This window comes from Montipora capricornis, chromosome 2 (assembly GCF_036669925.1).
Source record: "Montipora capricornis isolate CH-2021 chromosome 2, ASM3666992v2, whole genome shotgun sequence".
Lineage (NCBI taxonomy): Eukaryota > Metazoa > Cnidaria > Anthozoa > Scleractinia > Acroporidae > Montipora > Montipora capricornis.
Genome location: NC_090884.1, coordinates 42,321,100 through 42,334,849, shown reverse-complemented (window position 1 = coordinate 42,334,849; position 13,750 = coordinate 42,321,100). Strand labels below are relative to the sequence as shown.

General features: G+C 37.8%; 3 protein-coding genes across 4 annotated transcripts in view; 1 reads left to right on the top strand and 2 right to left on the bottom strand.

Moving 5' to 3' along the window:
• Positions 1-930: 930 nt before the first annotated feature.
• On the bottom strand, positions 931-6,314 carry LOC138022327 (uncharacterized). 2 transcript variants are annotated; one of them, XM_068869450.1, is made up of 5 exons: positions 6,182-6,245; positions 5,731-5,798; positions 4,172-4,638; positions 2,977-3,121; positions 931-1,262 (listed from the first exon to the last, which is right to left on the bottom strand). In XM_068869450.1, exons 3-5 carry the CDS (start codon positions 4,631-4,633, stop codon positions 1,117-1,119), a joined length of 753 nt encoding a protein of 250 aa, XP_068725551.1. In that variant the 5' UTR covers positions 4,634-4,638; positions 5,731-5,798; positions 6,182-6,245; the 3' UTR covers positions 931-1,116. The 2 variants fall into 2 exon arrangements, with proteins under 2 accessions (XP_068725551.1, XP_068725544.1); XM_068869443.1 differs by lacking the exon at positions 5,731-5,798 and having other exon boundaries at positions 6,182-6,314.
• Positions 6,214-12,713, top strand: LOC138022343 (polyamine-modulated factor 1-like). The gene is made up of 6 exons (XM_068869459.1): positions 6,214-6,494; positions 7,930-8,035; positions 9,275-9,378; positions 9,918-10,011; positions 11,875-11,979; positions 12,085-12,713. Exons 1-6 carry the CDS (start codon positions 6,328-6,330, stop codon positions 12,166-12,168), a joined length of 660 nt encoding a protein of 219 aa, XP_068725560.1. The 5' UTR covers positions 6,214-6,327; the 3' UTR covers positions 12,169-12,713.
• The window catches only part of LOC138022354 (phosphatidylinositol 3-kinase catalytic subunit type 3-like), a 38,278-nt gene continuing 36,704 nt past the window's right edge, over positions 12,177-13,750 (bottom strand). Inside the window, 1 exon segment of the mRNA XM_068869468.1 lies at positions 12,177-12,758. Within this exon segment, the coding sequence (XP_068725569.1) occupies positions 12,744-12,758 (15 nt within the window). The 3' untranslated portion in view covers positions 12,177-12,743.

Below are 13,750 nucleotides of genomic sequence, written 5' to 3'. Positions count from 1 at the left end.
TGACCAAAAACACAATGCTTTCCGGTACCTGCAGAAAGACCCAAGCTTTCACATTTATTAGAGACTTTGTTTAATTCTGTCACTTCTTATTTCGAGCCTTGCTTGGTTTTGGCGACTTTCAGAACAACACTTATCCTTATCCAAAACATACGCAAAGGAGAAGTAGCACACAATCATTAAAATAATATCAACTTTTTTATGTCCCATGCTTGTCCAAGCGATAACAAGTCTGAAAAGACACTTCACGGTTACAAACATGGAAACGAGGTCCGAGTTTGTTACCCTGATTTGTGCAAAATAAATCTTTATGCAACTATTTTCTTTTGTAACGTTTCTTGAAAGTGCATAAAGAACTGATTAATCTTCTTTCAAAACATTGCATTCATAATATCAATGCAACTATTATAGACAAAGTATAAGGTTTTGCCCGTGTAAGACACGGAAGCTGAGTGGAGTTGATATCTGGACGGGTGAGGGTTTAATTTTTCAAGTACCGACGGATAGCCATTTTACCGTCGAACCAAAGGTGTGTTGGATGTACCTGGAGGTTACAATGAGGGACGAAGAGAGCAACTTACCAACGTGTTCGGGAAAGTTTAAGCTGAGCGGGTGTTAGTTGGCACAGACGAGACGATTTTATTCCAAGTTATTAGGCTACTGATGACTCACAAGGACTCCTAAAGTTTTAATTATTGTAATAATGTTTACACTAGCAAGATAAATATTTGCAAATTGGTTTTTATTTTCTTGCCATCAATACTGATCGTGTTCAATGGGGAACGGAGTTTGGCATAGCACCCAATCTAATATCAAGGACACGTAAAAGCAGGCTAATATTCATTAACGAAAGAAAGAAAGGGAGAAATAAAAAAATGAAAAAAAAAAATAAAGAGGGAAGATAGAAAGAACGCCGGAGAAAATAACCCAAAAAAATCTTAACTCTTCCTTTATTAAATTTTCAACATATTCCTGCCCTGGTTTTTCTGAACAGATTTTAGTGTTCCCTCATGATTTGCACAAAATATATATATTTTAATGTTGATCATAGTATTAACATCCATTCGTATAATGGAAAGAACACTATCGTTGGATAAATCGAGCTGAAACTCTTGTCTTTCACGTGTCTGTATGAACATCTTCTCTGTCCAAAGCAAACATATCATTTGAGGTAACTAAAGTTCTAATCGCATCTAGTGAGTCTACGTTGAAGTCAGCCTGTTTCTTGAAGTCTCCATTCGTTGAATCATTCAGAAGTATTGTAACTGAAACAACAAACCATTATCAAATTTGTCATCCAGGTTAATATGTGACTATCTCAGGTTGACGAAATATTTCATCCACGTATTAAATCTTTCACATGCTATCATTTTTAACAAAGAAAAACCAAGGAAGCATCTGTGATACTCCTATCTCAGTTGATCATGGACAATAGTCTAGTTTCGAATTGTGCAGCAACAAAAGAACAGAGTCGAGGTTCAGGGGAATAATTTGCATTTTCCTTTGTTCTGAACAATACAAAATGCTAATTATTCCCCTGAACCTCGACTCTGTTCTTTTATTGCTGCACAATTCGAAACTAGCCTATTCAAACCATAAACCTAAAAAGTTCATGTAATCTGAAATTAGCTGCAATTGTCGTGACAGATCACACTTCCTTTCCCCGTACCAATGTTCTGAGAAAATTGCATGAAAACAACATTGGTAAAGAAGGAGACCAATATTATTGTTGCCAAATCTGTGAGCTGTCTCAAAGAATTTTCTCAGAAGCTGTCACTTATCTACTGTAAGAATCCAAAAAGTGCCATCCCTTTTAACATTGACATTCTTTCATTTGTAAAATGTATGGTACTGTACGAAACTACTACTGAGACATATAAGTAATCAATACATGCCAACAATAAGTATTTGATTATTCAATTTTGTGAGATAGACATGGGCTTGCAATTATAAATTATCTAAGTGCCACAAGGACAACATATTAGGGCAAGAGGTACACAAGGGAGGTGCATAGGCTATTTGCATGATGGTGTCAATTTACTACGGAGACCAGAATGCTTTGTCAAAATGCTTTGTTATTCAGATTTTTCTCATCTCTCCTTGCTTAAGTTTGCCTGACAATAAAAGCAACTCAAAGCAGTCTGGTCTTCGTAGTAAATGACACAAGGGACCTTTAGATTCTAGGACGAGAACGAGTACGAGTTTTGACTGTTTGTTTTTAGCAAAAATACTTAGAAGATTTGATAACCCGTACGATTAATCTTATTCTTTGTTAGCAGTATAGCTTGCTCAGTTATTCTTATTACTGTTACCTGGGCCTTTTTGCTGATCGAAAAATGCCAAAACTGCTACCCTGTTGTTGACTTGTTTTGATGCAACAACATATTTGCAAAACCTCGTACTAAAATGACGACAGCAACAAGTTTTTCCCGCCAAAATGACGCTAGTTTGCGCGCGCTCACTGTTGTTCTATGAGAAAATTTGGTACTCGTAGTCGTTCTCATCCTAGAATCTAAAGCTCTCTACAAGCAAACAAAGTATGTCAACACAAACTTAACGTAAGGTACAAAATTGCCAACAGTGTTTGACTGACTAGAATCTATGTGCACATTATTTTCTAATGAAGCGGGAGGGAAGGTAGTCAGTCACCTTGACTCAGCCACATTAATTGACTCTCAGTTTAATTTACCCTTGCCGATGGATCGGTGTGCTTTGTTTATAGTGGAAAATCGAAGTGCCCTTTGATAGCTATCAAGCTAGTTCACGGGCACCCCACTTTTAATAATCTGAAAGAAACAATTCAAACTTAACAGAAACATGAAACATGATTAATTAAGAACCCCAACTGGCAGGAGGCAACCGGTTGGCTATTTACAAAGCATGGTAGAATTGAATCCAGGAGAACCGGAAACAAATCCAAACAAGACTCTCTGATTGTTGAGCAAATATGGAGAGCTTGAAAAGAAAAATTATTAGTACCTGAGCCAGCACTTTTTCCACACTGTATGTCATGGAGGTGATCGCCGACCATAACTACATTTTTTGGGTGAACTCCCCACTGCTCACAAATGTACAGGAGGGAAGCAGGGTCAGGTTTTGGAGGCGTGAAATTACGTGTGAGAGACTTAAAGAAAAACAAAACAAAATTAATGAGGTCAGCTTCAAATCATAAGCTAACAAGCACAAATCAAAGGTCCCAGTGAATGGTACCAAGAACTTCAGAACAATTCTGTTCATTACAATGTGCCTCCTGTGAACAGACTCTATAATGCATACCTAATGTCTTGAAGATATATTGCTTTGATTTGCTCTCAAGTGGAAAGAATTAGGTTTGTGCAGTGATTAGACCTTACACCAAATAAATGTGGCTCAAGGTGAATTCCTGGTCTTGATGATATTATGTGGGTTACATGTATGTTTGTTGGTTGGTTCTACACTATTTCTCTGAATACTCCGGTTTGTCCTTTTCACCAAAAACCAACAAATGGTGTCATCTGCTTTAAATTAAATATGTAACCTCCCCTTGTGCTGGGCTACATAACCTTGAAACTCAAATAAGTGAATATCAGTTACAGAGCTATAATAAGCAACAAAAATAGTTGAGACACTGAACTGGGAAGACAACAATGAGGGAAAAATCACCTTAATGTTACATTTTCCACTTGCACTCCGCCCTTCAATGTTGGTGACGGAAAAAGGAAGAGTTGGCGATGAGAAAACAACATTGTTTGAGGGGGAGGGGGTTAGATGGAAAGATTTTAGGGAAGGGATTTGTCCGAGATTCCTTAAAAGAGAAAGTGTCTCAACCCTTTTGGCACTTATTGTAGTCTTGGCATGCTCCCAAGGGGCACTCTTGCAAAATTATATCTCAACCTATTGACCCCTGGGAGTGTCAGACAGATTTTACTCTGTATAACCTTGATGCTACCACTGAGTTATTGTAATTAGGTAAATATACAGTGTAGCAATGCCCTTTTCAACTTGAGGCATACTTCATGGAATTGAGTTTGCATCTGATTAGATTCATTTCTAAACATGTGCAGTCCAGAAAGGAATCAAACAAAATACAGTCGTCCCAATGCCAACTTTCAACAAGCAAGAGTATAATCTTTCTCACACAGGTGCAGTACACCACTGTTACAGTACTATTAAACACTTGTTGAAAATGGCTTACATGGGTAAATGGTCCACCATAATTACCAGGATCACCCAACAAATCAAAGAACTGGTCCACAGATGCCTGTAGATTCCTTGTGATAAGAGCTCTCTTAAGTCCACTCTGAGCTAAAAACTTAAGCAGTTCACAGACACCAGGTTGTAACTTTGTATTCTGTCTTCCTTCCTCTTCAAATTCTTCAACAATCTGCAGTGCTTTTTCTTTATCTTTTCCCAACTTTGAGTTGCAAAAGGCCAAAATATCCACACCTTTAGGGCACTGAAGTCTACGCCGCAGCTCAGCAAAATCTAAAACTGGTAGAGTAAGAGTACCGTCCAGATCAAAAACAAATCCATGGACTGGAACTGGCTGATTCCTTGCACCAGTTTTCACTGTTCTCTTGACTAAGTATGAAATTCCTTTAGTGCTGTTAGGCTTCATGGTTGCTTTCCAACAACGTACCATTAAGGCCCGTAACATGAGCCCTAGAAAGAAAGCACCACAGTACATGTACATGTAGATCATTATTTTATTACATTGTAGCAATCCATAATGGTAATGCATAGCATAAATGACCCACATTATAACAATTATTATGCAGAATATAGAATAAGTGTAGAAAATTGTACGAACACAAGTTCATTTCATGATTAACATGTATGGGCACAGGTGATGTTTTCAAAGTTCTCAAAATCGCATGAGCCATAGTATGAGTCATAGACGAGTGCAATTTGAAAACTATCAAAACATCATGAACAAGCACATCAAGCTCAACAAAATTATTCCATCACGGAGTTTCCATGGCAACTTCTGTATTGCACTGACTCTATAACTTATTTATGCATTCGTCATTGACCAATCCGAGATGTGATGTTCTGTTGAGTCTATAATAATATTATTTGGCCCGTAATAATGCAGAATATAAGAGAAAGAAATCAGTTTCTTTACACTGGGCTCTTTCAATCAATTATTGATTGAAAGAGCCCAGTGAGAACTCTGATACAACAATTTACTGCTAACAAAAGGTTCTTAAGTCAACTTTAGCCTTTGTGATGACCTCTGGTTTGTCTTTGTGACCTCAAATTTCAGTAATTGTCTTTGGTCATTCAGCATTGGTTTGTGAGGAAGAAAAGTAAGCCCTCGCAGCACTTATGAATAAACATTCAAAGTTGAAAGTGCTACTATGACCAAAAAAATCAATTTATATATTTTTCTTTGGATTTCAAAACTACAAGTAGCCTTTATTTAAAAAGACATCTGTTATTTCAACTGGAATTTTCCTATTTTATTGACGGCCATTACTAACTTTAATTAAAGTCTTGAGAGAGCTGGATCGAGGAGAAAATGACGTTGAAGACTCAATGGTTTAAGAATGCAATGCATGAGTATGCGGCTGAATTATATGCACCATGAGAGTTTTGGGCTTTCAGACTTCTAAACTTGTGTTTTGCACATATAATAAGCTGCATTTACACACTGAAATTCAATGACGTCACTTTCCCTAGATCCAATCCTCTGATGTCCAGTCGGTCAGTTTGGAACGTGAGTAATGGTGGAGCATTAAGTCCAAAACTTACGCTCAAAGTAAACAACTTTTGAATAAAACTTTTGCCAGTCAAGTGTTAAGCAATCACACTTTTAAAATCTGAAGAAAAAAAGGAAGAGATTTTTTGATCACAGTAGCTCTTTAAGTGATTTTAGTGTAAAAGAGAACCTTCTCCAAAACAAAGTGATATTGGGTCAATGTAGGGCTGTTCGACGGATCAGAGCTGTAGATAAAGTCTGCCATGGACTCGCCAAGACTGAAGGTATAATGAAAATACAGTAATGTGACTTAAACGGCGGGAGAACGCTCACACTAGCTACTCATGCCTTTTTGTCATCATGGTACATGGTAACTTGTGCGCTTCCAACTTTCACGGCAAAAATATGCTACTTAACTATGGTGCGAGTGGGTAAATGAAACATACAAAGCGTAGTTGCGAGTTCAAATAAGTCAGTGCATTATCAAAAAAAAACAAGGCTTACCTTTAACAGAGGTAACTCTGCTATTAATTACTGGCCATGGCTTCTCTGTGAACAACTCCTCGTCCCATTCCTTCCTCTCCCTCCAGAAAGACTTGTAGGCTGAGGACCCAGGCCTGAGTTGATTTAGCGCGCGTTTTTAAATCAAAATGGCGGCTGAAATAGAGGATTCCGGATCCGTGTCGCAGTTAAGTACTTCTCCGTCCTTGAAAGAGAGTAGTACCTTTGAGAAACGGACTGAAATTGAGGGAAGACGAATGGAATCATTTAGAAAAGTAATGAACAAGTGTTTGGATAAAATCATGGCTGCTGGAAGGTGGGACTGAATGTTTTTTCGATATAAACATGAATGCATAGTAAATCAAGTATTAAGGTGAAGTTTAAGCTTATTTATCAAATTAACTGTGCCAGGGAGCAATGTTTAGCTTAAAAACTGTCCTGTATCTTTTATTGTATCGTATTGTACATTGTATTGTATCTTGCCCTGGTTAGATCAGTTAGAGTATTGTTGTGTTGGCAGTAGTGTGGTCACCACATACAGTCACAAATATCTCAAAATTGGAACGAACTCAGGGACGGTAGGTATTTTTTACAGATCATAGGTCATGGTTACAGTTCACTGTATCGGTCAAATCGAAGCTTCAACATTCCCCCTCCCCCCAAACCGGGCATACCCCGGGTATTTGACACCTTTGCCGTCCCGGGCGGGTGATAGAATTTAATAATCAGAGTCCTCCGGGAAGAAAACTTTACAAGTTCTCAAGTTTGCATTAATACTTTGCACGATAGTGGATCTGCATCGACGGAACACTAATATCATGACAATATTAAGGACGACGTTATTGAGGAAGAAGCAAAGATTTATTTCATTAGAAACAGAGATATGAAAAGGTTTTAATGGGGTTTTTCAGTGAGGGATTAATTAATTAATTAATTAACCGAGGGATTAATTAATTAATTAACCCATTGACGAGTAAAATTGTCTGGTGTTAGAGTCAAAATACTGGCCGGTTTTGGCTGGTTCAGGTGACAAAGGGTTAATCCATTGACACCTGGGCATGAGACTTTATAGATTTTACTCTAACGCCAGACAATTTTACTCATCAAGTTGAGGCATCCTAGGGCGTTTGAGGTGTAAATGGTCATGCGCTAAGCAGTCAAAAACTATGTCCCCTCTATTAATTTAACTGATTGACCCCTGAGTGTGAGACTTAACAAATGTTAGTCTAAAGCCAGACGATTATTTTTACTTGTCAGTTGGAGACATCCTAGGGCATTATTAAGGTGTCAATGGGTTAAGGTACACACGTAGTGTAAATATGTCCAGCAATGTACCAGACTGATTTTTTTAAATACTCCATGACAGGCACACAATACAAACCTCCAAGAGATTGGACTGGAGAACCCATTCAATTTTTGGGATTTGTCAAAGTTTTGCCACTGCAGTCCACAGTCACTTTGACATAAGCAACTTGGCAGTGAACTGGTATTCTAGAATTGCTCCCGAAACTCTGTTTACATGACTGTACAGCTGTACATTATGCACAGTTGGCTGATAGAAGACTCCGGCAACATCTCCGTCAAACCTAGCTTTAATGTAGCCATACAAAAGATAAAAAAATAACTCTAAATGGGAAAAGAAAGTCATGTTAGACTGCTGGTAATGGAGTATTTTAAAAATCCCTTGCTGGTGTCTGGACATGCTTTTTCTGGGGCTTGTTCATCACATTTTTTGCTTTACTTTGTTCCAGCCAGGAGAAGTTCAATAGATGTTTTACTTCCATCAGAGAAAGAAATCCCCTGGAATTTAAAAGTATCGTTGAACAGCTTATGCAGCAACTACGGAGCAATATTGAGGTATGAAATTTAATACCGCAAGTCAAAAACTTCTATCATGATGATAAACTGGGCAGAGTTGTTTGAACAATCCTGGGACATCCTCTAGGTTGTGAGGGTGATTATGTATCTTTTTTCTTTCCGTTGTGTTCACTGATGATCCAAGATTGACCAAGACAGTTGTAATGGTATCCAGGCTTATGGTCAAATGTAGGGGACAGTACATGGATGTTGAGGTGCTTGTTAGCAGGGCATTGCTCGCACACTTTTCTGTTAGACTGTCTCAAGTTTTGCAATGACGATATCTTTACAGAAGTATAATGCTCCTGCACCTTGAAGCTGATCTGTATTGTGAAGGATGTTCCTAGCTAACACTGTACTACAGTGTATCCTCCTGTATAACCAGTGACATAAATCTGTTTTCAAATAGCTCTTACTCAGTTATGGTCATCATCTTCAGTTCTGTTCAAAACCACAGGATTATAGTCAAGCTGTCACACGTGACCAGTAGTTTTGAAAGTTAAACTGAGTATTCAAATCTGCGTGGCTGTTTTGAACTCTGTTCTCGAGATTCTGAAGTCCTGTGTATACATCTATAATTATTCCTTAAGAGATACCGAAAATGGGAAAACTATTTCAAGCATTTGATGAATTATTATATGCGGCTAAATATAGTTTAGGCAAGGTTAAACGCTAGACAATGCTGGCCAGCAGTCCCACTCGGTAAATTGTGTGGGCGCCCCCTTGCTGTCAAGTATTTTATGTGTGCGATTGATCATTTGCGTTTTAATCCAGCCCTGTTCCTTGCCGTTCTTGTGCCCCTGTTCCTCCCATCCCTTGGGAGGTATATGTAAATACTTTCCTCTAGATCTGGACTTTCAGTGTGATGGTGCCTGGTGGTGGCCCACTCACAGAGTTGTCATGGTTAGCTACGCGCATGCATGTGGCTCCCACCGATTAATTTGTCAGCACCTTTCCCAGCGCTCGTCTGTTGGTGATGAGTTTAATGCCCAGTTATTGTGCATTTTTTCGTAGCAACTTTCAGAAAAATCTTCAAGATTCCAATTTAAATCTCAGATTAAGTTCCAAAGAGGAATTAGAATTGTGGAAACTGGTCACACTTGACATAGGTTGACTGTAAAAAAAATCTGGTTCCTCGTGCCACAGTTTACAATGTAGGTATTGAATTGTCCAATTTTGGTTCAGTCCTCCCACTAACTGAGTATTCTTTCTCCTCATACATGTATGTTTCTGTTGTAGAAGGAAATTGATTTGATGATAAAGCAAGAAGATCTGGTATATTTCTTTAATGAGCTAGATTACATTGTTGAAGATTCTGTTAAAGGAAAGTCACAGCCTGCATGGTAAAGAAACCATTTTCTTATTTACCATTGTGTTGGACCATCTTCTATGAATGGCTAATAGGATAAGGTCCCATCGCACGTTGGTCAACATGTGACTGACAAATGACCGACACAACACCAACACCAACAACACCAACTTCACTAAAAAAAAATTTTTACTAAAGGGACACAGTTGTGCAATGTACACTACAATGGTTAGTAAATATAGAGATTGAATGGTTACTAGTTGCATGATTGTGTTGTTGCCAGAAATTCTGAGGTGGTTTTAACAAAAAGAAATGACCAGTAAAATGTATGCCACACACACAGCCTAGTGTTACAGTGCTGCACATGTAGGTGTTGCCACGTGTGGTGTCGTCAATTAGTACTTCCTACGGTCATCTATTCCAAAGCCTGATATCAGTTATTTTGTGACACTATCCACAACATTGTTGAACATGTCAAACTAAGGTGGTTTTTCATGTTTTAATCATTACATGTATCAAAGGTTTAAATGAAACTGACTTTGCAAATATGCAAATCAATTTTGAATTCTTTAGGAGACCTTCAGGAAATCCCAGGAAAGATCTCTGTGATCATGTTATGCAAGTCAAACTTGCCTACAAGACTCAAATAACAAGCATGCTTGAAAAGGTATGAGGCCAGTTGACTTAAGCAACGATAACGTTAACTATGAGAAGGTTACCAGAAAATTCAATTTAATAATTTATTAATCTCTGAGTGTAAAGTGTGTGGTTAACTGCCCAAGAAATGGATATTGAAGTTTAGAGACAAACGTACATAATTTGTCAAGCATTCACATGCTCCAAAACACAGTTTTCCAAAGAAAAAACCAAGATTTTTAAATCTGCAAAATTAAAGCAACAGGATGTCTCTTCTGAAGTGTTACAACTGTAGTCACTGCAATTGATGTAAAATGTATAGTGACCAAGCTCCTGGAGGGGGACTGGAAACTAGAAACTAGACATTTTTAAAGGCCTTTTTGTCAAAACCTAGGTGTAAATGTATGACAGGGGTTAAAATTTTGCGAGTTAGTAAACAAGATGAGGACGGAACTGTCAACATTTTTTAAAAAAAGATCTATACGACAGTTTTTCAGTTATCATCAAAATAGACAAGAATCAACATTTTTGCCATATGCGGAAAACCTGTCTGACAGATTATATGTAAGTATTTCTTCTCACTCAGCAAATCCTGAAATTTTAAAGTGCTACAGTGACGAAATTTGCATCTTCCCTATCTAAGCCATTTTCGCACATAAACACCTAGACTCTACGAGAAGAAGAATGCTGCTTACCATTTTCAACTATCTCTTTCTGTTCTGGAGATCTTCAACTTTTTTTACTATGAAAGTTAGGGAAGTGATGACGTCATAAACCCAACCAAATTTGGATCAAGTATGATGGGAGAAATATATCTCAGCCAATTTGTATCAGAAATACTTGGTTCTTTGCACTAAGATTCTAGGAGATGTGTTCCACAATATGAGCATACCATTTTTGTTACCATGGCAACATACTGGGTTCCAGACCTCCCTGATATTAAAAGCTTTGCAGACCACCTTTGGTGTTTTGTTTTGATATTTGCAAATGGTGCCTCATCTGCATGATCCTGCCAGCATATAAAGATGTTAGGTCAAGTTTGTGGCCTTGGTAAATGTATTTCTACCCTGAGATCACCAAAATGTTGAAATCAGTTGGAGGGGACTGGAAAAGAGTGAGTTGCCATGGGAACAAATTCCTTTACAGTCGTAGGTGTGTTGCCCTCAGAACTATTACTGTAGCTCACCAAGTTTCAATGGTCTCTGTTGCAAATTGAACGAGATAGCCCTATTTATATTCTTGATGTTCTATTGGGTTGGGTGAATGACGTCATCAGCCTTCTTATTTGCATATTTAACACATTTTTCAAACTTAAATATCTCCGGAACCAATGCAGATATTTCCAAACGGTAAACAGCATTTTTAATGTTTCATGGTACTCTATGTGATCACAGTAGCACTTTAAGGATGGGGTTGTGTGGCTAGTTTTTATAAAAAGGGCCTTTGAAATGTCTAGTTCCCAGTCCCCCTCCACTAAATTTAGAGTTTTCCATCAATGGACCATTTTACCTGGCCTAAGAATGGAAGCGAGGCTGCCAGTGACTCTGCTTTGATACACACCTTTGCGTTTTCTAATCATGTTAATGTACATGTAGACTAATTAGAACTACAACAACACAACTTACATGATAAAAGCAGTGAGGTCTGTATCAATACAAGGTCACGGACAGCCTCGCAGCCATTCATAGGCCAGGTCACTGAGCAAACAACTGCAAAAAGACCTATTGCAGACTTGACAAACACTTCAGAAGAAACATCCTGTTGCTTTAATTCTCGATCAATCTTTTTCTTCGGATAAGCCACCTTAAATTAAACTGTTTTTGTTAACTGTGTCTAATGAGGTCTCTGGTGGATTGTGTTTTAAATCTAAACTGAATTATTTTTTCTTCCACAGTTAGAAGAAGAGAATGAAAAGTTGACAAGTGATGTTTTACAAAAGAGAGAAAAGCTGGTAGACACTGAAAAACAGCTGGTTGAAAATACCGAACACTTAAGAGAGGTAAGATTTGCACAATTTTATGCTTGAAACATGGGTTGAAGGTCATAAAATAATACTTTACTGGTGCATACCTCTTGAATAAATTCAGGTGTTTTTTCCCCCCAGGCAGCAGCATATTGTACAGAAAACCCTTTGCATAAGCTGCAGGAACAATGCATGCTCCTAAATAGCAACACACAGATGAAGTGAACTTTATCTTGGTCATATCTCTATTCATTTTGCTCTATCAGATACTCTGTACATATTTAACATCAAGTTCTTTGTAATTTTGTCATCATTACCTAATATATAATAACTTTTAACTGAGCTTTTGATCTCAAGTTACATGTCTTTTTGTATGAGACGGCTACCGAATTGTTTTTAACTATGTTACTTTTGGAATTCTACAGAATTCCTTGCCGATTATTTGGCTGTGGCATCAAACACAAATTTTTTTTTTTGAGACATTAGAACATCAAGTCTATTAATTTGGACACAAGATGTAACTAATTTTCCTAGAATGGTCTTGTGCCTATGGTATCATACAGCTTTGTACTGTATGTCCTTTTGTTTTGTAATAAAAAAAGAGTGATTAGCAAGGATCATCTTATGTTAACGCGACCAGGATTTCATGAGATACTCAGACTGTCTGATTGTCATGTTGTTGCCCTAATTTATCCATTCCTTCATTAAGTAGTACTGTACACTTGAGTTCACCACTAGCGAGAACGACATTATTAAAGGAAGAGTTTCTGTTAACTAATGCTTCCTGACTTTTGCCTTCCTCATCTCCGCCAATACTATAAAAAAGCAGGGAAATAATTAGTGCTATTCTCATAATTACAGAGACCAATTATATTGCCAACAAACTAGGACTTTTAAAGTGCCCCTGTGACCAAAAAATCAATTCATATTTTTCTTTGGATTTCAAAACTATGTTAACAAAACACTAAGTGACCCACGTTTTAAGCCTTGATTTCAAAAATACACCTCTTTATTTTAACTGTAATTTTCCTATTTAATGGTCCGCCATTACTAACATTATGTTCTTGAGAGAGCTGGATCGAGGAGGAAATGACGTCAAAGGCTCACTAGTTTAAGAATGCAATACGTGTGTACGCCGCAGAATTAATATGCAGCACGGGCATTTTGGGCTTTCAGACTTTTAAACTCACGCTGAAATTTTAAGCTAGTGAGCCTCTGACGTCACTTTTCCCTGAATCCACCCGTCTGAGGTCCAATCGGTCAGTTTTGAACGTGAGTAATGGCGGACCGTGAAATCCAAAACTTACACTCAAAGTAAACGGCCTTTGGATAAAAATCAAAGCTCAAAATTTTGCCAGTCAGGTGTTAAGCAAACAGAAGGAAAAAAGGAAGTGGTTTTTTTGATCACAGGGGCACTTTAAGAGAGAGAACAATAGTTTTTATGGGTATCTTAAAAAAACTATTTTTGTAGCTGGAGGAAGATTGGTGACTGACGCAAATGTAACTAAAGGTGCCTTTTTAAAAATGGTCAATGCTGCAGCTTACAGGACCATATAATTAACAATTATTCCATTTGCACGCGTTGGATATGAGATGATAAATAGCCAATGAGGCGCGTGGTGCTGAGTTGGCTATAAGCAGCCTCATATCCAACAAGCACGAATGGAATATTGCTTTATTAAATTCCTTAAACTCCAAAAGTTTAGAAAATACGAAATACATGTACAAGCAAAATCGAAAAAACTTGATGAAGATGCGATGTTCTGTAATACCTTGTGGTCAGACAGACGCAGGCTTATAACAAAAT